The sequence below is a fragment of the Lichenostomus cassidix genome, chromosome 8 (assembly GCF_008360975.1).
Source record: "Lichenostomus cassidix isolate B80296 chromosome 8, HeHo_3.0, whole genome shotgun sequence".
Lineage (NCBI taxonomy): Eukaryota > Metazoa > Chordata > Aves > Passeriformes > Meliphagidae > Lichenostomus > Lichenostomus cassidix.
This window is the reverse complement of record NC_139489.1, coordinates 30,078,202-30,102,002: the sequence shown is the minus strand read 5'-3', so window position 1 is coordinate 30,102,002 and position 23,801 is coordinate 30,078,202. Positions and strand designations below refer to the sequence as shown.

Below are 23,801 nucleotides of genomic sequence, written 5' to 3'. Positions count from 1 at the left end.
TCTGATGAACTCTTCAAGGAGAGGAAGAGAGTAGGAGTGGTGGGAGAAGATGGACCAAGCAGAAATGGAGATCTGCAGGCTAGAGGATGGGGATGGACCTGGCCAGGTTTTGGGGCAAATTCTCACCAGAGGCTTCAGCTCACCACCTGCTTCTTTCTACCTCATTTCCATAAACAGCAGATTGCTTTCTAGGTGCTCTGGGATGCTCTCTCTGACACTGGGTCAGAGTAGAGCATCATCCCAACTTCAGTTGCCTAGAGAGCAGCTTGAGTTCTTGCAAGCAAGAGGAGGTGAGCCATGACATTCTTTCCATAATGCCTTGGCAGCAGTGCTTGCCAAGGCCTCTGCTCCCCTTCAGAAATACCCTCTCCATGACTTTTCAGGGGCAGGAGGATGATTTTGTTAGCTGGGTTGCCCTACAGCCAACCTCAGGACGTTCCCTTGCCTTGGGGCACCGAGCTGGTTGGGCTCCAACTGCCTGCTGCCAACAAGGGTTTGGTTGGTCACTGTGTTGAGAGGCCCAATGGGATCACACTAAAGCTACTTAATAAAAAAAAGCCACCCAGATTTATTGATCTTAAGTTGCATAAGATGATGTGGAAGAGGCAGCCCCTGCTCTGAGCATACTGGGAGGACAGACTGAGGGCATCATTTCTCAGGGACATGCTGGGAGCACATGGAGCACCCTGACCAGCCCCTCCTCCCTCCCCATGCACACAGGGCAGGACAGTGCCCCAGAAAAAAAGACCAAACCATTCCCTGGACATGGCTTCACAACAGAGTGTTGGTGCTGGGGGTGAGAGGCAGACACAGGCGGGAAGCCATGGGATGGGGAGAGAGATGGAGACACGGACTGAGAGAGAGAAAAAATAGTGATGGAGAGCTGTAGACAGGCAGGGCTCGAGGGCTGTCTTGCTGCAAGGCCTCTGGCACTTAGCCAGAGGCATTGATGTAGAGCTGGCTCTTGAGGATGTAATCAATGACGGGCTGGCAAAGGTAATCCACGACGTGTCCATCCCCGTGCTGCAGGGCCAGTCTGGGGGCGCGGGGGGAGGGAAAGGGGTCAGAGCCCACTTGGGTGGGTCAGGTGCCCCTGCAAAGGGAGGGGCTGGTTCGGATCACCCCACTCCCCACTCTGTAGTGGGAGTAGCCCTGCTTCACCCACCTGCTTTTGGTGGAGCTGACGACCGACATGGGGTGGTTTGAGTCATCCTTCACCACCAGGATATTGTTCTGCAGGGGAAAGAGGAAAACAGGAGTGAAGGGATGGCTTGAAAGTGGATATCTGCCCTTCCAGCCTCCCCACCTGCTGCTTGGTGACACATTGCTCATCCTACCCAGCAGCTGAGAGCACCTGACCCTGAGATCTTTTGTGTTCCATGACAGAAGTGTCCCCCTGGGTGAAGAGAGACTGTGGGTCCTCTTGCAGCCCTCCCCAGCTGCACATGCACCCACTTACTTTGTACTTGCGGAGTATGGAAGAGTGGTTCATGATCCGCTCGGGGTCTGCTCCATCCCGGGGCACCACCACAATCCCGAACTCCCCGACAATCACCTCCATCTGGGAGCAACACAAAGTGTGGAGAGCTTTACAGACACCCCATGCACAACCTGCCACTGCCGGCCCCACCCTGCCCCATGAAAGCTGGACCATGGTCTAGAGGGAGATGGAGAGTGATTTTGAGCCTTTGGCAGAAACATGGAATTATCCAGGCAGGTGGTCAGCAGTAGATGAAATAAGAGGGACAGGTTTAAATCCTATTAGTAGATGTTGAGGTCAGGCTTTGAGGAGAATTTGTGGTAGAAGGAGGTGACAGCAGAAGAGCTTGCCCAAGGAGAACACGACCTCTGCCTTGTTAGAAGGGTTCATGAGCAGGATGGATGTGCTGGTTCTGACAGAGATCTGGGAGGATTGTTCTTCCAAAGTTGTTTGGCCAAATTTGCTACTGCACAGGGACAGCTCACAGTCCTCACACCCATGTCAGGTGAGACAAATCAGGCTCATCCAAAAGAGCTTTGGGTCAGCAAATTCTGGTAGCAGGAGTCCATGAGGAGGTGCTGCTGCAGAATGCCTCTTCTGCATCTGCTTTGAGATCATTTCTGCATCCTTTGTGCTGGGCTTTAGGGCTTACCTCATCTCAGTTTTTCCAGCCTTTTAAAGGAGATACCTGCTGCCTAATTGCTTCAAAAAGCTTAGGATTGAAGATGTGATAACTGATTTTTGAAGGCTGGGATGTTCAAGGAGGGGGGCTTGCACTGACTGACTGATTTTAGTGAGGAGCCAGGGGAGCCACTGTAGCCAGCATGGCTCCTATTCCCGGGATCAGGTGGTGGGTTGGTAGCCTAGCCCTTCTCCAGGGCTGGTGTTCTCCCATGAAAACATGGTTTCTTGCAGCAAGGACCAACAGTGAAAGCTGTTGATTTGGCTCTTATTGTGCTTTACACCTAACGTCTGGACCGCTTTTGTAAATACCTTATTTCCTACCTGCACAACTCACTCTGCTGGGATTGGCATCTACTTGATGCTGGCTCTTTCCAAGGGACAAGGAGTGGAAGCACAGCCTTTGGGAATCCCTTGAGACAGGCTTACCCTGCCACCCCGGGTGACATCCTCTGCGTGAACAGTGAGTGTCAACAGGACTTGGGACCATGGAAGCCCTAGGGAAATGTGTAGGGAAGATGAGAGTCAGGATTGGAATGGAAGAAGCAGTGGAGATGGTGGGCACAGCTCCTGTCAAGGGATCAAGGAACCTCAGAGACTCCCAGAAGCACTGGCTGTGGGAAGCAGAGGAGGTGGAGCATGGAGGGGTGCCTAGCAGTGGTGACTCACATCTGCCTCGTTCCAGAGCCCAGGGATGCAGAAGGACTCCAGCAGGTCGCTGCCACAGAGCAGCAAGATGCGAAGCTCTGCAAAAGAGAAGAGAGAAGCTCAGAGGTGGGAGCTTCTTTGAGGGTTGGTTTTGCAGCTCAGCAAGAAAATTGTGCTGTGGGGAGTTTTCTGCTCTGAGAGGCCCATAAGTATTAATTTATTTGCACAACTGCCAGAGAAAAGCCATAAACCAACCCAGAGGGGTGGGAAGGGGTGGGTACATGGGAAGAAGCCTCCCTGTTTGGCATCCCCAGCTGGCCAAAGCCTTTGGGCTCTGTGTGGTGCCAGTGCTAGGATGGCTGTAGTGCCAGGCTGTGTGTGATCTAGTCCATGAAATGGGTCTCAAAAGCACCAGCAAGCTCCCCATGCAGAGCTCTGGCTGATGTCCAGTGGGACTAAAACCCCTAAAGGTCTTTAGAGCAAGGGTCATCATGGCTGGTCAGGCAGCCAGGATCTTTCCTGCTGCTGTGTGAGGCTCTGCAGGGCTGCAGGCAATGTAAGGATGGGGTGACACCATCATGGCATGGGACGCCAAGTCTTATGGCACTTGAGAGACTCTCAAGATAGGGTGCCATGGCAGGTCTGTGCCAGTGCTGGGAGCTGCTTCCCTACTGCTCACTCCCTTATTTCAGGCTCTTGTCTGTCAACAGGACCAGGCTCAGCCCAGTTAAGCGCAGTTTGTGTTGTACCCCTGAGCTCCAGTGGCTGGCACCATGGTGAGATGATCCCATATCTGCCAGAGCTGTCATGCAGGTGCTCCCAAGCCATGCAGCACTGGCCCAGAGGAGTGGGAGCAACGTGGAGAGGTGCCATGTACTTACCAATCTCCTCATACCTCATCACCGTCCCCAAGTTAGCATTTTCATCTGAGAAAGGGAAGCAAAAAAGAGGTGCTGGTGCCCAGCCTCAAAGAGAGCTTGGGAGGAAGACTGGGGGCTGGAGCTCTAGAGGTGATGCTGGACCTTTCCTCTACATACCTACAAAGGTGAAGCGCTCCATGGGCGGGCGAACGCAGCAAATCCGGCTCAGGCTTTCTCCCACTTTCCCCAGGATCTTTGCTAAAGCAGAAGAAGGAAAACTAATGGGAGAGGCTGTGCAATTAATCAGTCCAGGTGCTTCAGCCCTCCTGATTCTGCAAAATTCTCCTGTGCTGGGGTGTGGAACTACTCCCAGCATCCCCCACCACCTTCTCTCACAGTTTTAACGCCCTAGAGTGCTCCACTGTGCCTTGAAGGGACCAGCTAGACAGCTAAAATCACTAGAAAAATCATAAGATATCCATTTTTATGGGATTTAAGTAATGTTTTCTCTTCTCAGCTTATACCTTCATAGTCCACACTCCACTGTCTCATAGGGGATCCTGCTACATTGTCTCTACTGCCAGTTCATCCCCTGCATGCATCCTGTGGGTACCAGGTAGCCTTTCCTTTTGCTGCTCTCACTGCCTAGACATCATCCAGCTGAAGTCCAGGGTGATTTCACAGCCATTTTAAGCTGTTCTTGGCTTCTGCCCTTGCTGTGCTGGATTCTGACTCCTGCATTGCACCCCTGCCCCACCCTGGACTTGGTGCACAGAACCTAAGGAGACACCAAAAATCAGGTGATGAAGCACTGTTCTAACATTCAGCAGCCCTGGCTGGGATGTGGGGTAAGCAGTCATCCCTGTCTTCCCTACGCCGCTGCCACCTACCCGCAATAGGCTTGTTGGAGACGTTGTTATTGTTCTGGTAGATGTTCTGAGAGGACTCATTCTGGGACTGGCCAATCACAGGGGTGATGGAGGGGGTGTTCACATTGGAGAGGATGCAGCCAGTCACTCTCTGCAATCAGGGAAGGATGTCATTGGAACAGTGTCTTCACCACAGCAACCTCCCAAAACCTTTCTGACCCTGTATCAAGCCTCCGCACTCCTGGCTGAAGGTCATCTTCCATGACAGGTACATCCAAGCTCACTTTAAGGTCCCCAGTCCCATCTGACCCCACCAAAGGGGCCTTGGGCTAGCAGGACCCTGTGGATAATGACGTGTGATTAAAGTGGTATCAACTTTTTTGTGTGGGCTAGCAAGGAGCAATCATGTCCTCTTCACCTCTACCCATCCCTGCACGAGAAGGAAGGCATTGCCAGCAGCTCCCTGGCTTCAACACCACAGTCCCTGGATGCATTGGCCATCCTGCTGGGCTCCTGTGCCTCCTGTCTGGGCTGCTGGTGAGTTTGTACAATGCTCTTTCATCCATTTCCTATCTTTGATTTTCTTCCTATATCCAAATGTACCAGCAGCTCTGCTTCCCTGTCCCCATTGTCACCCAGGGGCAGTTACCTTTCAGCTTGGCTTTCAGGCCTGCCTAGAACTCTTCCTGCTGGGGTTTGTGCTCCCTGGGAGCTTCCCAGATGCTGAATTTTCCTGTCAAATCTCTGATGGGTTCATACAGCAGTTCTGGCTCAGCTGGTGAGTGGGGAGGCCCCTCCACCCCTCCTTCCCCTCAGGAAGGAGCAAGCAGGGTGTCACTAATGATGTGGCTTATGCCCACCCCTGCTTTGACTCTGCCCTCAGCCCTGCTGCCCTCCTGGTGTTCCTGGGTCCAGGATGGCTGCTGGCTCCAGCTGGAGGGCTCCATTTCCTTCTACCATCAGGGCAAGGAGCTCAAAGCAGCTGTGATGAGGTCTCACCCCTTCAAGGTCAGGATCTCACTGTGTTCCTGCAAATCTTCTCTGTCAGCCTCAGGTGTGTTTTGGTTGTTGATGGCCATGTGCTGGTGGAAGAGCACCCCCACTCCACTCTCCCCACGCCCTCCCCCCAGTGTGTGGCTAGCACAGGTTTTTTCCCACGAGAATTCTTCTTGTGTTTTATAAATAAAGATAAAGTTTGGATGTTATTGGAACAGTGTCCCAGAACTTGGACAGTGCAGGCCTGGCCAATCAGGCCTGGGGGAAGGCTTCTGACTGACCAATCTGTGTGACTTTTGAGAACTCTATATATGTGATGAAATCAAAACAATAAAGGTCATTCCTTCTTGCCACTGAGAACTGGTGTTTTCATTACTCTGCTAGCTGCTCAACAGCGACACCAGTGGACTCACAGCACGGGACTGTCTCACCTTCATCAGGTCACGGTGGTGCTCCAGCACACTGCAGGTGGTCTGCCAGGTGTCCTGGTAGCACTCCCAGGGGTCCACCCTTCAGGGAGCACAGCAACACAACAACGTCAGCTCATGGCCACTGCCTGGACCTCCTGGTCATGCCATGTCCTCCCCACTGGGCTGGCCAGCAGTGTCATGAGCATCCACCTTCGCTCCCCCAGCCCTGCCATGGACCATGTCCTTCCTCCAGCCCTTCCACACAGTGATCCCCAACAGCTCTGGGAGCCTGAATGTGTGTCTGGGCATCTTTACATGCTTGGTGCCCAATTAACCAGCTTTTGTTTGTCTTGGATGTGGCTGTGTGTGTCACAACCCTGTTTTTGAGGGCAGCCCAAGGTGCTTCTGGTATCACCTCAGCCACCAGATGCCACATGGCAACGGTGGAAAGGTGAAAGTCTGCAGGCTGGTGCTACATATGTGTCACAGCATGAGGCTGGAGTGAGCCAAGTGACTTTGGGTCTCACCCAGACACCACAGGCTCAGTGAGGGGCTGGAATCACTCCCCGAACCCTGAGGGCTCCCTTGGAGGGTGCTGTAACCCTCCTCATCTCTTCTCCACTGGATTGGGAGGAGGAAGTCTCTGGTTTTTAATCAAGCTTGGGCTGGGAGAGAGAAAGTTCATCCTGGAATTCTAACTGATGGTATCTCCACTTTACATGCAGGACTTTACATGGTGCAGGAAAGGGACAGGGGCTGCTGCCGACATGGTGGGTGCTGGCTCTGCCCCTCACCTGATCCAGTCGGAGGACTGCACGGCCAGCTGGCACATGGTCAGGCGGTGCCGGCTGGAGACCAGCCCCTGCAACAGAGGGTGAGGGAAGAACAGTTACAAAGCATCATGCTTGGGCCAACCTGGGCTTGCAAACCTTCCTGGAGCAGAACATCAGGCACACTCATATGAGACAGGACAGAAGGATTCCTTCTTGCCTACAGAGGTTTATTTAAGCTCCTGTCTGCTGGAGGGGAGGAGCCCCTGCAGGGCTCAGTCCTGGCTATGTGCTGGGTGGTGAGATTTGCTCTGCACTACCACTCCCAGACCTGTGCTGCAGCAGGGCCAGACCCGAGGGGGTGGTTTCTTGATGAAATTCCTCCAGCTTTCAGGAGACAAGGAAACTCACCACTCTTAATTTGACAAGTGCTTCTAAAGATCACTTGTTTGCATCATTTTGATCCTCACAAGAACAAAAATATTCGCTTTGAAATAATAATTAAAAAAAAAGCTCCACCGACCCACCACCACTGTTTTGGGTGGGAATGTTTCTCTTTGCTGTCTAGTACTTTGGCTCATTTTAGGGTCTCACTGCAGCTTTTATCTATAGAGCAAGCAGTTTCATCCTCTCTCTTCTCTCCGAGACTTTCCCAAGGTCAGGAGCTGCCCCAGGCAGAGGAGAGCCATGAAGGCACCACTGGTCAGGCAGTGCTGCCTGGTGCTCACCCCTGACTTCAGACGTACCATCTCACAGAGGAGGCATAAGGGGGAAATGCGGACAAACCCACCGTCTTCCCATAGGAGTCGTGCACGGGCGAGACGATGCCGCCGATGACAATGAATCGTCCGGTCTTGTGTAGGTAATCCCGGGCTCGCTCTGGAGGGGCAGGACAAGGAAAAGGGTGCAGGGGGATTTAGCAGGACCCACTGAGCTCTGCAGCACCATGGCACCCACCAGCCGTAGCCTGGCCAGTCCCTCCACAGCTGCACAGCTTCTACACCCCTCCCTGCCTGTGTTAACACCATGTGCCACCCACATCCCATGGTGTTAACAGATGTCCTGTCTCAGGCTGGTGTTTCCAAAAGGTGGCATTTGAGGATAAAAATGCTGGTGACAAATTGCCAAACTCACTTGGTCTCCTTTGTACTTATCCCAGCTATTGAGACAGTAGCAGGGAAAAAGAAGAAAGGGAAGGTAAAAGCAAAAAGGGAGATGAGATTGATGAGCCATTAGAAAGAGCATTTTTTTCTTCAAGTGGAGGATCTATAAAATATTTTGGATTTGAAAATAAAAGGAACATTTCTGAAACAGAGGTGGTGATTTCAGGATCTCTCAGCCATCCCAAGATGTCACTGTGCATCACATCCTTCAGACACTATTCAGCAGCCAGCGCTGCCCCAGGGGATGGAGGGAGGTCCTTCCTGAAGGGCTGGTGCTCCCAGTGTGACAGTGGCTGCTCCATCCCTGGAAGTGTCCAAGACCAGGTTGGATATGGCTTGCAGCAACCTGAGACAGTGGAAGGTGTCCCTGCCCATGGTAGGGGGTGGAACAGGATGGGCTTTAATGTCCATTTCAACCCAAACCATTCCAGGATTCTAAGTCACTTAGGCAAATTTTTTTCCCTCCAAATTTTGAAATCTCTGCTAGGGAGTGTTGTTCAGCTACTGTGTCAGTTAAAAGTCAATTAAGGAAATATAATTACCATGGACCTTTTTTTCCCCTCGAGGGCATTGAGCAGCCCCCAGGCCTCTGTGACAGCTTGAGGGAAATTTCCCAGCCTCAATACAGCCTCTTCCGCAGACTCACCCAAAATCCTCCCTTTGGCTGCCTTCCCAGCTCTTGTGCCCTGGACACACCAGCCTCCAGAGAGGGAAAATCGGGCTTAAATAATTTGATAGGTGCAGGGAGTAAAATCTGATTGCCTGAATTAGATGCACCAAAATTATCCTTCCCTGTACTCAATATCGCATGAGAACACATGCAGAAAAGCACAGTATGCTTGGGTTTGGGTTGGTTTTTTTTTATTCCCATGGGCAGGGAGAAGCCAGGAGTATGGATCAGCATTTACCTTTATATCATAATGCAATTTAAAATCCAAATTAAAATAAAAAAGAAATTCCCTAACAAAAAAGATGCCTTCGAGTTTTAAATGAACACATCCTTTCATTACTTCCTGATTTGTCCTGACTTGATTTTCCTTGCCAAAAGAAGATTAAAACCACTGATCGGTTCTTCTTCACATATGGCCCCTTTATAGAGTTCATTTTTCAGAGGAGCTGAGCTCTTGAAGCTGTAAACCCTGCTTCAAGCTCTCAAGGGCGGCTGATGGTATTAATTTGCCTTGAGTTCTTGGTGGCAAAAGCCAAAGGTTTTTCCTCATTGCCAATATGTCAAGGTCTGTATTTAAACAGCCTGGCATCATCTCCACATCTTTAGGCAATGTGACCCATGCTGCTGGCATGTCATCTCAGCTCCAGGACCTCACACCAAATACCCACCACCACCTTCTGCCTTAATGAAGCACTTTTTCTGCAGAAAACAGGCATTGGCACAGGATGCCCAGAGAAGTTTTGGTACCCCATCTTTGGAAGTATCTAAGGCTGGGTAGGACGGGGCTTGGAGCAGCATGGTCTAATGGAAGGTGGTTCTACCCATAGCAGGGGGTGGAATGAGACTGTCTTTGAAGTCCCTTCCAACTCAAACCCTTATGTGATTCTGTGAAAAAGAGTATTTTCCTATTTCTGCAGAAAAGAGATGCTGATGGCCCTGCAGCACTCAGGGAGGGCTCTACTGCTGGCAGAAGAGGGAGGCTGCTGCTCTATATTGCCATCAAAACTGCTTATTTGGGTTTTAACCTGCACGACTTTTAGAGAAACCTGTAAAAATGAGGCTGCTTTCTAACTTGGTATCTGCATTTTCAATAGCTTGTTTTCTACCTCAGAAACACCAAGTATAATTTAAATATGCATGGAAAAAAATGTGTATTTTTTGACAATTAGATCCCTACAAGGGAAGTATTTGGGCAAATGTGGGCTAAGAAGCAGCAGTACAGTGTAGAGAATGGGAAGATCTGTCTTCTGGTTCTGCTTTGCCCACAACTTGAAGAGCACCCTTTCACATCCCAAAATGGTCTGTTCTCACTTGGTTTTGGGGCAGAGCATATTGTTTGCTTTGCAGGGCTGTGTCCATCAGGAGACTCTACTGTCTCGCTTGTTCATGCAACCGTCAGCTAAGCCAGCCCTTCATAGCTACCCACTTCAAAGCAAAAGCCTTTAAAAATATTGCATTTTCTTAAATAACACATCAAATCCTGTTTGGAGAGGAGCTGTGTCACTGGTAGGGCTGGCACAGTGACAGCAGCAGCTGCCCTTACTGCTGGGATGGTGGCAGAGGATTTGGGGCAGTGTGGCTTCAAGATGGCACAAGAAAGGCCCTGAGGTGCTGTAACAAGTCCAGAGAAGGGAGCAGAGCTGGACAAGGTCCTGGAGCATGAAGAGTGGCTGAGGGAGCTTGAGGGGCTCAACCTGGATAACCTTCTGGCTCTCCACAATTCCCTGAGGGTGGAACCAGGTGGGGGTCTGGCTCTGCTCTCAGAGAACAAGGGACAGAACAAGAGGAAATGGGTTTAGATTGGATATTGGGGAAAATTTCTTTGTATAAAGGGCTGCCCAGCCCTGGCACATCTGCCCAGGGCAGTGGTGGACTTCCCATCCCTGGATGGATTTAAAAGCTGTGTGGACATGGCACTTAGGGACAGGAGCTGGTGGTGGCCTCGGCAGTGCTGGGTTAACAGCTGTACTCAATCTAAAGGGTACTTTTCATTCTAGATGATTCTATGATTTTACGATTCTAAAATTGCAGTGTTAGTTAGCAGTATCTACATGCATCTTCACTGTAATCATGCTGCTGGGGTTATTTTTATTTTTTTTACGGTTTGAATCTCCTTAGACTGACATATTCTTCAGGGGCTAAATGGAGAGGGCAGTGGGCTGCTGTAGCCAAGCCTATCCTGGCCAGGCATTAGTTCATCAAGCCTTGAGTCCTGCCCTCTGCAAAAGGCCAAACAAAACTGCTTTAGCTCTTGTGAGAGACCTCAGGGATGTTGTTGGTTTATGTCCCACCCTGGGCTGAGGGTGCAGTGCCTCCTGCCATGGTGTGTGCTCCTGGCACAAGTAGGAGGTGTGGATCTCAGCAGCAGTCATTCCTCTGGGTTTCTGGAAACAGGATGCTGGATTTGGTAGATCATTGCTTTAAACGCTGTGGCTGCTTTGATCTTGTGGTGTTTCCTCCAAGCCCCTAGGTCCATGTTCTCAAAAAAGACCTTTTTCCCCCCCACAAGATCTGTTATGCCTTTCATGCAAAATATGCTGCTTGTGGGGATCAGGTTCATGGTCTCCTTGCAGACATGGCTAAATCCAAAAACACCGCAGTAGCTTTGTATTCCTCTTCTCACACATAATCCTTATGGTCAGCTGTCTGCAGCTCCCAACCTTCCCCTCCCTTCTTGTGCAAAGATTTTTGCTTGGGAAAAAGCAGATTTTGGTCCAAAAAGTTGTAAGTTTCTGATATCTTAGTTCCACTTTTCTGCCAATTAGTTTGGTTTCTGGCCCATTTGTTGTCCTTAAGCTCAGCCCTCTGTCACAGCTTTCCAGCCCTTTCCCAGCCCATTTCTTGCCTGCTGAGTACCTGTGATGTCCAGAGACTGTGCCAGACCCCAGAAAGCCCCCTTCAGTATTTTCATTTGCTATGAGCACTTTATATCCTGCCACACCAATGTAAGGATGTCAGCTTGGAAGAGAAAAGCTCATTCCTTTTCTGGTGTGGAGTGTCCATAATGCTCCAGGCAGTGTTGATGGCTTTTAAACATTGTTGATAAAAACAAACTCAGGGCGATGGCCCTGCCAAGACATGCATTAGCCCCCTGGCAGCGGTCTTGTGGGGTGGAAAGCTTTCAGCTACGGCTCTGTGCCTGGCAGCTGCTGGACAGCTTTAGACTTGCTGTGTTGGGGAGGGAAGGGACAAGGGTGACACTTGGACCGTCTCCAAGCACTGGTGACACTGTCCTGCCTTCCCAGCCCAGCTTTGCTCTGCCCTACAAATGCACTTCAAGTATTTTCATCTCTGCTGCTTTCCTGAGAGATGATGGTGGGGCAAGACCAATCGGAGGAAATGCTCCAGGGCTACAAAACTGAAAAGTGATGGTTTTGTCCAGTTTGAATGAAAAAATAGCATTCCACTTCCCTGATAGGAGATCAGTCCTTATTTAAGAGATGTTTCTTTTTGGAGTTTCTCACTGAGTATGTTCAATCACAATGTTTCAGCTCCTCTGGCACTGCTCCATCACCTAAATTGACATTAATGAAATCAAATATACCTCATGTTCAATTTCTCAAGGCATAATTTCAAATTGTATTTTCTTTCCCTTTGCATTTGGTTCATCTGCACCCCTTGGACAGGAGGTGAGACCTGGCTGTGAGGTTCTGAGGGCACGGCAGGCACTTTCCCACTGTCTAAAATCCCTTTTCCTGCAGGGGAGAATGACCCATATACGCCAGCACACTTTGTTTGCTTTATTCTCAAGCTAGCAGTGCTTGCAGGATGTAAATGGTGCTTCCAGAGCCCAGTGTGGGCAAGGAGCCAGCAGTTAGTCTAATTGAATGATGTGTGTGTGTATATATATATATATATGTATATATATATGTATATATATATATGTATATATATATATATATATCCACACACCCTCTGAATGCCAAATCACAGATGTATTCATCAGAGGTGTCCTCCTCTCAGAGCCCAGCTCTCCTGCCTGCCCCAGAGCCTTGCTCTCTGACTCAACCATTGTCTTTACCAGCAGTCACATGTTGGTTAGAGCTGGGGGAACTATTGGCATCTTCCTTCTCTTGGCTTCCAGAAGGGACCTCTCTACTAGAGCAAGCCCTGGCTGCTCTTCAAGGGAGATTCCTCCTTCGGGAAGAAGCAGGAGAGTGATTCTTCACTGTGGGGTTGACCCTTCCAAAGGCAAGCCTGGGGAGATCCCAGTGTCCCACTGACCCAAATAGCCTGTTCTGCCTCATGCTCAGTGCCTCTTAGACAATCTCAGTCAGATTCCCAGGAGACTTCTGGTTGGAGGAAAAATCCCATTAAGTCCCCTAATGCTTAATGATTTTCATCTCTGAGCTAATTGCTCTGTTGCACTTTCCCCTACTCCATTAGCTGCACCCAGGCACTGCGGAAATAACAAATTTGAGAAGGACTTCAGGTGTTGCAGCACATTTGTTTTATCAGCTTTTCATAAGCACAAAAAAAAGCACTGGCCACTAAATGCCTCAGGATTTGTGGTGGAAGTGGAGGTTGTGAAAGAGGTGATGATGCAGAATCTGACCCTCCCAGCCCATCCAGGTTCCCACCGGTGCCCAACTCAGAGCCATGCAAGTAGTGACTGATGAGACTCATGCTATCACCATCTGTTGACCACTCCTGGCTTCAAGCAGAAAAGTGAAACTAGGTGTTTAAAACAAACTAAAAATAATAAAAGTAGGGGACTGAGTCACAGTGAGCCAACCTAGAAATAGCAGAGCATTTGCTGGAGCCCCAACTAAATGGGGCCTGGGCAGGGGACCTGGCTGGTCCCAGTGGATCTGGGTTTCTTCAATGAAGCAGTAGAGGGACAACCTATTTGATATCGCTAGAATTGAAAGTGAAGACACCCTATTTTTCCCTCTTTTATCAGAAGTGGAGTACTGCAATGGTCAGTGTGTCCGAGAGGTTACATAGGAGCCCAGGAATAAGAGCTCTCAGGTCCCAGAGCTTGAGAACAAGCACCTGAGGAAGAGCTGGCAAAACAATCCAGGCCAAGGCGCTTTTCTCTCCTCCAGCTGTCAATCTTGCTGCAATGGAACAGGAGGGAGCAGATAATGCCCGTCAGGTGAGCAACATGAGGCGAAGTACAGGGAGCTGCTTCTTGAGTTGAAGTGCCAGCAGCTCCTCCAGGTGGGGACTGGACCTATTTTTCTGTCAGGCAGGTAGGTGATAGACACAGTGCTGCCACTCTCTGCACTTCTACAGAGAAGCAGTGCAACTTATTACTGGGAGATCTCCATTCTGGTATCTCAGGGAGAGCAGGAATATTCTCAATACCATGCTGGATCTCACATAAGGGGTGGGCAGCTGAGTGGGTGGATGTGTTAATTACCTCCATTTGGTGTTCAACACCCAGGGCTGCTACCTGAGCATTTTAGAGGTGTTGGGGCTAATGAGGTGAGGAAAAGCATCTAATGAGGTAAAAACAACTCTTAGCAGATAGCTGGATGGGGCTTGGAGCAACCTGGTTAGGGAATGGTGTCCCTGCCCATGGCAAGTGTATTGTGACAAGATGATCTTTAAGGTTTCTCCCAAGCCATTCTGTGAGTCCAAAAATGAACGAAGAGGGTTTCAAGTAAAATAGATTTTTTGAGGTCTATTCCGCAGGGCAGTACTGAAATGGCTTGCCTTGAAGCCCTCACAGAAAGATTAAGCACCTCTAGGTAAGATGATTGTCTGTATCTGTGATACTGAAGTGGAAAGTGAAAGGTCATGTACCTTTCTCTGGTGCATTAGCTGCCACCCCACAAGTCAGCAAGAGCTGTGCATGGTGTAATACGGTTGAAGGGAGCGGATTTTCTTCTTCCAGTGTAGTATTTTCCTTGGTTTTAGGAAGAAATGTACCAAATATGGATTTTCCAGTGCTTAGTGTAAAATGTCCCTTTGAATGCCAGGATTTATTTAAGCACAAACCAGGGGAGTGAACATCACTGTGGCTAGGCTGGGAGAAAGCAGTCAGAGATACTTTGGCTGAAATCTGTCCCTCTGGAATTTTTGAGGCTAAGAGCTCTCCAGCTGGTGTAAGGTGACATAACATGCCACCCACAGTAAAGCAACATCAACTTGTGGTGTGAATCTGGCCCAGAGATGGCATTTTGTGGTTGTATATCAACTTTGACGAGAGCCTAAATATCAGGAGCAAAAATAAACTGGCAAGAAAAGGTGAGGATATTCCAGATAGTCATGTCTGCTCCACTTTGAAGTGATTTTTATTATCCTGGGACCATGGATAGAGTCACACAGCAAAAGGGTAGCAGCAAAAGGCAATATTTTTATTCTCCTGCCATGGTTTTATATGTTGCTTTTGTCAGAATGTGGGTGGAACATCCAAAATAGGACAGGCACCTTAATGTACATCCCTGGAGAGGCCCTAGTCCCCATCTCAGTCAGGGAAATTGGTGTCACTCAGAGCCTTTATAAAAATATTAAGGGGAAATAAAACCCCAACAGATTTCCACACTTATTCTCAAGTTCCCTAATTTCCCCGTGGAAGCACTCTGTCTGTTTTCATATCCGAGCCATTGTAGCACATCGAAGGCAGTGCTTTTTATGTCCTGGTGTGTGTCGTGCTGTTCCTTTGGGCTCACATGCAGCAGGATCGCGACTCTACCAGGAGCAAAGGATTTATGGTTCTCAATTCCCCACAGAGAAGAGATGAGGAGCCGTTGCCCGGCAGCTCTTGGGCTACCTCCACATGGGGCTGACCCCTGTGTGCATCTGACCCATGGCTTGCCTGTGCTGGCAAAGCATCTGAAGATTCTGTCCTTGCCTGGGATCTGTGTTGGCTGAACTAGGACTGTGCAGGCAGAAAACATTCCACCTACAGAGAGGCAGAAAGGCTGGGAGATTCTGGTGATGGCATGGGGTGACAGAGCCACGGTATGATTTCAGGCTTGTGCTGACACCAAAGGGATGCCAAATTTCTGTTACTGCAGCTGTGTATCAGCTAAACCCTCTCTTTGCAGAGCCATTGCCAAGAGCCCATTTTCCCCAAAAAGAAACATGAATGATGTCTTTGCTCAAAGCAAAGGCACCAGAAGCAAAGTTATGCATTTAAGCATACCCAACCCAGTTCATGCTGAGAAAACTGGATTTTCTGCTTTCTCTTGCCAGTGAACCAAAGCAAAACATCATCTCCTCAGAGAAGGCTTCAGCTCAATTAGGAGCTATTGTATTTTCAGTGAAAATAGAAACCTTTGTGGAGCAGGGGCAGAGCAAGTTCTTCCTTGCCTGGCTCAGAGACGGGCTCTCCACCCATCCCATGGGGAGTTCCACTGCCTGTGCTTCCTATTCCAGCCCTGGAACAGACTTATCTCAGTTAATCTTCTCCTGGAGCAAGCCCTACAGTGGCTTTTGAAAATGTGTATTTCTGAAGAATCTAGGTTTTTCTGTTCCCAAATATTGATTAAGCAGATTTCTGCTGGTATGGCCAAGATACATCCAGTGGCTCAGGCTTACTGAAGAAAATTAGTTGATGCTGGAAAGGGAGAGAAAAAAAAGTGTTTCTGACCCAGGTTGCCTTCTCCTGCAACAATGGTGATTCAGTGCAAGAGCTTGTGCCTTGGCCCTAGTTTATTTTCAGGGTTGTGATGGGCGCTACTGACTTTCTCCACACAGCGCATGCCAAAAATCCAGCCCTGCTTGGCTGGGCGCTGGTGGCATCATGGAAATGCTTGGATTGAGGGGTTATAAATACCAGAGAGGGCATGCTCATCTCAAAATCCAGAGGTGCCCTGGCTTTATCTCTATCTCAGGCTGATCTTTCAGTCTTTAGAGGTTGTTAGGTCTTCTCATAGCTGCTTTGGGCTCCCTGGTCCCAAGTGGGTTTAGGCCAAGGTTTAGGTTTAAGATTGGGGTTACTTGTGCTACACATTCAACACAGCTGGACTTCCTTTGTTCAAGGGACACCTTACAGCCCCCCAGCCTTGCTGCCAGAATGGATTTTAGAAGCCAGAGTTTGCAGAGATGAGGATTTTAGGCCAGTTGCCACTCAGATGCACAAAAATGAGCCCAGTTATGATCCACTCCTACCCCTGCCCCCCATCACTGTGTTACCCGACCCAACAGCAGCCTGGCAGGGAAAGGATTTGGCTCCCCCCATTGTACCACTCAAGCCGTTAAGTGAGCTGCCCAAGGTCACACCAGAGATGTGGGTTGCCACTGCTGGTGTTTAGCATGCAGCTAATTGATACCCTTTGGCATTGCATGGGCTGCTGTTAAAAAGCATCAGAGAAGACAGTACAGGAGGTGAGAGCATCACAGTGAGTACAAATGGGTTTTAAATAGAAACAGAGCCCCTGTTTCTTTCTTGAATGAGGTTGTAGGACTGGATTTCTCACTGCCAGGTTTGTTTATAGTCAGTGGAAAAAGGTCCGTGGCACATTTTGGGAGGTGGCATTGTCATAGAGACAGTGTGATGTCTCACAGACCGTAAGAAATACTGCTAAATATTTAAGAGCTTATAAATGTTTTAAAAGAATCCCTGAGTAGATATTGATGGAGTTTAATCTCATGCCCGGGAAAACTCCTCTTTACTTTGGGTCATGAAGAGGAGATACTTGAGATGCAGGAAGCTGATGACAAAGGCTGTGAAAAATGAGTCTGTATGGGGTGCAGTGATGGGAATGTGACATTAACCAATAAATAACGGCTCCCAGAAGAGCCATGTGTACTGCAGCCCTGCCAGTGCTGCTCTGTCCTCCCAGCACAGCACCCAAGAATCTGCATTTTCAGCATGCTGTGGGCGAGGGCTGGGGATGGAGGTGTGTCAGTGACTCACCCACCGCGGCACAGGGCTGGGCTGGCAGCTGTCTCTGCCACGCTGAGCCAGAGGCACTCGGTGCTGGGCACAAGTTGCCCTCCCAGCCCCCTTGCACCGATGAAACGTTTCGGCTGTTTGCTGTCATTTCAGCGGCTTCGATGCCAGTGCAAGCTCCTCCGCTGTGTTGCAGAGGGCTGAGCGGAGATGCTGCAGCTCCCCATGTCCGATACATCACCCCGGGGGTTTTAAGTGAGGTCTATCCTGGCTCTGCCCCGCTCCAGTCGTTCCCGCTGCTCTCTGCCGGTGCTGCTGAGCCCCAATGCCGTGTGGAGCCAGGCCGGAGCTCACTCAAGCTCTCCCTGTCCGTCACGTCCTCCCAGAGTCCCATTATACCCCCCGCTCCATCGACCGATCCCTCCAGCTAATTACGCATTCAGATTTCAGCCGGGGATGAAATGGAACCAGGAGGCAGCCTCACAGGGGCCCGCCATTCTTACTCATATTTCAGACAGCAGAGCAAAGTCTCTCTCAAGCTCCTGATGAGCTTTTGTTAGATGGAGGGTGAAGTAATTTTGCTTCTGGACATTTGCTGATGTATTCCCATGTAAGCAAAAGCGGAGAGGTTGAGCTGTCATTCCGCTCAGGCATTTCTCCCAGCTCTGTCCCAGGCATCGACACTCTCATTAAACTGCTCTGTAGTTCAGTCATCTCAATCAAATACGAAAAAGTGATTCTTGAAATTCAGGATATTAAAACAACTCATCATTAACAAAAGCCTCAGCTCCCCCCTCTTCATCCCACTTTACTGACAGAACTCCATCCCTCCATCTCAAACTCCTTGCTATGGGATGCAGCTGCCCTAAGTGCTGCTCATCTACAAGGACTGCAGTGTATAATCAAAGAACAGCCAGCTGGGATTTTTAATTACTCAAGTTTTCTTAAGAAGAGAAGCAAGAGTGTTTTACTTTCGATAGCAGAGTCCTCTTTCATTGTTTTCCATCAGAAACGGTTTTTACCCAGCTGTTGGTTGGGATATTAACTCTCTCCAATAACAGATGCACACAGGATCTGAGGAAAATTTAATTCTAATTAGACAAAGAGGGAAGAGTAGTGGAGATTTACAAGCAGTGTTCTTCTGCAAGTCTAGGTGCTGGCACTGTTTGAAATTAGGTCGGTGGGGAAACTCCATAGCCAAACTGTTTAAAAAATCTGAGGTACCAAAACTGCTTATAAGTGGGCCACATCTGAATGACATCTCACAAATCTCTTCCTCCCATAGGAGTGGACTTGGAGCAACCCATCACCCCATAAATCCATGAGCAGGAGGTGAGGCAGTCAGGATACAGGCAGATGCTACAGATTTGATTAAAATAATCTGTTTGCCATCAAATGCTTCATAGCAAAAAAAAAATAGCCATCAAAAAAGCTTGTGACTGGGTCAGATAATGTCCCAATAATTTTTCTGGGGGGAAGGGGGTTACCCAACCTGCTGCCTCTGAGCCCAGCTCTGAGCATCCCCAGGGACCCCAGACTCCACTTGGCTGAACCTCATGGGCACCATGCATCCAGAAGAGGAGAAGGCTGAAATCTTCCTCTGCAAGAGCAGGGAGGCCCCTGTGGAGCTCTGCTACTCGCAGGCTGATAAGCAGAGGTGGGAAGGGGAATGGAGGGGTGATCCAATCCCTGGAGATGAAGCTGTTTTTAGAGCTGGGCAGAACTAAATCTGTGGTCGATGAGAAAGGCTTTGTGGTTGAAGTTAGAAGTTTGCATGTGAAAAGATGGATTGTGAATAATTTCAGAACCTTAAAAGGGCAAGAAAAAAAAATGCTGAAAGTGCCAAAAAGGGGAATGTGGGCAATTCCATGGGGGGCTTTTCTTCTACAATTTAAGAAAAATTAATAAAATAAAATAGAGGGAAAAAATCAGTATCACATTGATCAGCCAGATCCCATTTCTCTGCACCAAACCCCTCATTTTAGTTTAAAGAAATCATGAGAACAATTCTCCAATTTTCACATATCCACAGGACAGTACAAGCCCTTTCCACTGCAGAACCTACAAAGAAACTAATCTCAGCACCTTCCTTCCAAATTCAACTATTTGTGTGCTCCCTCTCCAATCCTGAAACACCATGACAGAGAACCTGGAGCCTCTGACCTAGTTTGATGATTCCTTTAATCCCAGTATTTTGCCCCAAGACCATCTTCAGAATGAACTATATTTTTTTAATAGAAAAAAGTTCTATTTTCTATTTAAAATTTCTAGCAGCGCTGCCTTTTGGTTTTCAAGCTCTGGACACAGTTGTATTAGGCCTCCCTGAACTGGGGCCACATGGGGAAGTGATTTAATTGTCAAAGCAAGCACAAGCTCGTTGTCTGACAGAGTGCCAGCATGGGCTTTGGCATGTTAGCGGAGCTGCATGGATTAGGTTTTGCTTTTGACATTGGTGCCTTGGCTTTTGTCCTTTGGGTGGCATCACTTACACAGGAAGGAACCAGGAGGCAAACTGTGAGGTGGCCAAGATGGATAAGATGTCCTCTAGGCAGCAGATTCAATTATTAAGACTTTTTGCATGGGCTGTGCTTTTTCTTCTCCATACCTCTTTAGAATATAAACGGAGATTCATTTTGGGTTAAAGGCCACCAATGTTTGTGTCAAGCTTCAGAAACAACCTCTGCCCTCTCTGTCCTTCCATCTTCCCCCACCACCACAATAACAACCTAAACTTTTTCTCATAGCCAAATAAAACTAAAAAATAGAATCAAAATTTTTGACTCAGAACACTTCTCAAAGCACAGCTGATACCACAAATAAGTCGGGGTGCTTTCAGGACTATGTGGGTATTTGTCTCAACCCCTTGGTAGGGACGGCTGTACTTCACAGTGTCTCACCTACTTTTTTGTTATATGTTATATATCTTAGGCAAAGTATTAATTTATATTTACGATATTAATTTTGTAAACACAGACACAATTCAGCCACATCTGGGGAGTCCCAGTGATCCAGAATTGTAGTTGGCAGAGGAAGGAGGGAGCTCTGTTGTGGTAAGTTCAGCTCCTCACAAGGGTCAGCAGTGGGATACAGTTGCAAATTTGGGGTTATAAGGAGAATCCCAGCTTTCTGGGATCCCATGGATAATGATGCGTCTTAAATTCATATGACTGATTGAAAGAATAACCCAATGCAAACCTTTCCCCCACTAAAAGAGACTTCCACATAATTAACTAATCCCCTATTCAGGCAAAAATCCTAAGGGAAAAGGTTGGCTCCTGGTCTGAATAAAACATGCTGAAATCCGCACTGAGAAAAATGATGGTTGGCATACAATAGTGTGTCTACAGTGACATACCCATGCAAATACTGTACTTCCTTTTGGCTTAATTAGTGTTACGTGTTAAAGACATAAATAGTTGCTCCCTATGTTAAGCAAAAAATCCTCGTATTAGGCTCTCAAAAAAATATTGTCTGAATGATGAAGACAATATTTTTGCATAAATTCAGCTGTTTGAAATGCAACATTCACAGGACAGAGCAGTGTTTTGGTTGGACTCTATAGTACAGAGCTGGAAGAGTTACACAGATTTTGGTTGAGATTCCTATGGCTTCACAGGATTATTCTTTTGGGCTTGGAGGGAAGGTGTTCCTCAAACAAAAATAATCGGGGATTAACTTAAATTCTGTGTCCTTCCCTCATGGAAGTCTCATTTGTCCCTATCAGGTATCTCATATATTGTATTACAGGAGCTCTACAGGATGCATGGATAGAAAATTTCCACATCAAGCCACCCTATTTGAGCTAAAACATGTCTTCCTGAAAGATGTCTGAATGTTCATTTACAGCCTTAATGTGACACAGAACCCATCACGTACCCAGGTACTTTCTCCTGCTACTAGATTACCTTCACTCGAATCCACACAACATATTTGTAGTTTGAAGTGGTGCGGGATTCACTTTTCGCACCTCACCAGTCCTTATTCTGCTGAATAAAGTTGCCCACTTCCATCACGTATCACATATCCCTCCCCCAAGCAGATCAAGTAGCCCTTTAACATCTTTAAGGATGGATCTAGACTGAGACTCCCTAGTCTCCTGCCACAAAGCCTGGTTTCCGGAGCTAATGTAATTCTTGTCACTGTTCCTCAGAGAGGGGTTCTGCTAATGATGTACATGAAAATAATACAATCTTTCTTCTTCTGCTTGATATTCCCCTGCTCGTATCTACAAGGATCACGTTTGCTACTTTATTTACAGCACCACACAGAGTTTGCATTCAGTGGGCTGTGCACAATATCCCCTCAGTCCTTGACGCCACCGCCGTTAGGCAGAAGACATTTGCCTGTTTATATTTGACGTGTGTTCTTCCTCGCTGGACATATGACTTTGCATTTGACTTCACTGTTTGAACAAGCCCTTTTCATCAAACAATCCAAGCCAGGCAGAACAACTGCCTCATTTACCAGCATGAATTGGTTTTCTGCCCACTTTGGGGTCATGGCCACTTTTTGCCATCAGGGATTATATCTTTGATAAAGACACTGAACGGTACTGAGCAAAAAAAAAATCTCATTGCGAGTCCAAGAACACACACCGCATACTAATATCTCACTGATCCTTATTTTCTAAAATGTATCATGTTACTTGTTGTTAGTCCACTAAATATGGGCGGCACCGATATCTTTAGTATTACTTAATCAAAATAGGACTAAGTGTAAATTACAGAAATCTTTTTCTTCAGTGGTTGCTTCCATCAACCAAGTCCCTGTAATTTAATTGAATTATTGTTTTTATTTTTAAATAGTTCCTCTTGAGCATCATTGGCAATTTCTTTTTGCTTAGGGAATAGGATTTTTTTTTAATTGCAAGTATATTGTTGCCCGGGACTACATTTTGCTGGTACTTATGAAATGGAATGTGATCATTTTCTAGCCTGCTGCCCAACTCTACAGAAACAAGGTCTGACGCAGAAAAGCCCCAAGCTGATTTCAATTGTTTTTATATAGTTTATGTACTTAGAAACTTATATGCAGTTTTCAGAAACCCCAGGGATGCTTGTCCAGTGGTAGCACAAGACCTTCAATATCTGCTCCTCAGCCTTAAATCTCCTATCAGACATAAAGGATGAATGCTGTCTCTGCACTCCAAGAGAGGATATTAGAGGAACTGATCTTCCTATTCCCATTTTTTCAGTGGTCTGCAGTGGACATATCACCCTCCTCCCCAGCCAAGTGAATCGCTGTTTGCATAGGAATCTGCAAGCATTTTGAGCTTTACTGAAACCGTTAGTATTTGTGGCGTCTCAGACTACCTTTGATGGAGACTGCCCTTTCTCCCTCCCTCCTCCTCCCCCTCCCTCCCTCCCTCCCTCCTTCTTGTCTTGCCTGAGCAGGCTGTAGCAGTGATTCTGGCATCCCCATCATCTGTATCATCACACGGATGCTCAGTAATATCCATCATCTCATACGTAAATTTCCCATTCCTTTGACCTAGTAACAATCTAACGGTTGAGTACTCCAACACCTGCATTAAATGCCTGCATTTTTGTTGACTTTTGTACCTAGCTGTGTCTGCCTGGCTCTGTCTCCTCCCTGGCCAGAGGAGATGGAAGTGCTGCAGCGGCCGCAGGCTCGCAGACCCGAGGGCCTGGGGACAAACAGCGCCAGGACAGACCGCGGGGGCTGCGGGGACGGGAGCCTGACATGGTCAGTGTACAGGGGGAACCCAGTCATCGGAGGGGGACAGCCCCAAGGGACTGGGGACGGCCGCCAGGGATGGGGGACAGGTACGGGAGGCCCGGGCGGTCCTCTTCCGCAGAGCTTTCAGCACCACCAGCTGCGGACAGCGCCCGGCCCCGCCGCGGTCCCCGGGAGCGGGGCTGCGCCCCCGGATGCCCCCCTAATGCCTCCATCCCCGCCCCGGGGTGCAGCCCCCAGGCCCCCTGCCCCCCGACTTCACCCCCCCCCCCGCTGCCGCAGGCACTGACCGAACATCTGGATGTGGCCCTTGGTGATGGGGTTGAAGCTGCCGCAGGCCAACAGGATAACGTGGGTCTTGGTGGTCTCGGTCATGGTACGGCCCTGCCCGGCCCCGCCGCGGTCTGTGGCTCGGTGCGGCTGCGGGAGGGAGGAGGGAGGAGAGAGGAGGGAGGAGAGAGGAGAGAGGAGGGATGGAGCGGGGCCGGGCGGGAGCGGGAGCGGGGGCGGTGCCGCGGCTGCGGGAGCGGGGCCTGGGCCGCCCCTCACCAGCACGGCCCGGGGGCGCTCCCGCCGCGGGGTCCTACACACACTCGTGTGCGCGTACACTCATGTGCACAGCCCCTGGGCACTCATCCGTCCCCGCGGCACGGAGAGGGGCATACGGCCCGGCACAGACGCACCCGTGCACACGCGCACAGATGGGCACGCATTCGCATATCTCTATGCACATACACGCACAGAGGTGCAGCAGGGACGCGCTGGCATC

At 48.9% G+C, this 23,801-nt stretch overlaps 1 protein-coding gene across 2 annotated transcripts; it reads right to left on the bottom strand.

Annotated features, from left to right (window-relative positions):
* Positions 1–544: 544 nt before the first annotated feature.
* NMNAT2 (nicotinamide nucleotide adenylyltransferase 2) lies at positions 545–23,509 on the bottom strand. Of its 2 annotated transcripts, none has more exons than XM_085068723.1 (11): positions 23,323–23,502; positions 7,505–7,593; positions 6,739–6,806; positions 5,966–6,044; positions 4,560–4,689; positions 3,847–3,927; positions 3,691–3,735; positions 2,831–2,907; positions 1,460–1,561; positions 1,166–1,233; positions 545–1,036 (listed from the first exon to the last, which is right to left on the bottom strand). In XM_085068723.1, exons 1-11 carry the CDS (start codon positions 23,405–23,407, stop codon positions 934–936), a joined length of 927 nt encoding a protein of 308 aa, XP_084924849.1. In that variant the 5' UTR covers positions 23,408–23,502; the 3' UTR covers positions 545–933. The 2 variants fall into 2 exon arrangements, with proteins under 2 accessions (XP_084924849.1, XP_084924850.1); XM_085068724.1 differs by having other exon boundaries at positions 962–1,093; positions 23,323–23,509.
* Between the last annotated feature and the right edge of the window lie 292 nt (positions 23,510–23,801).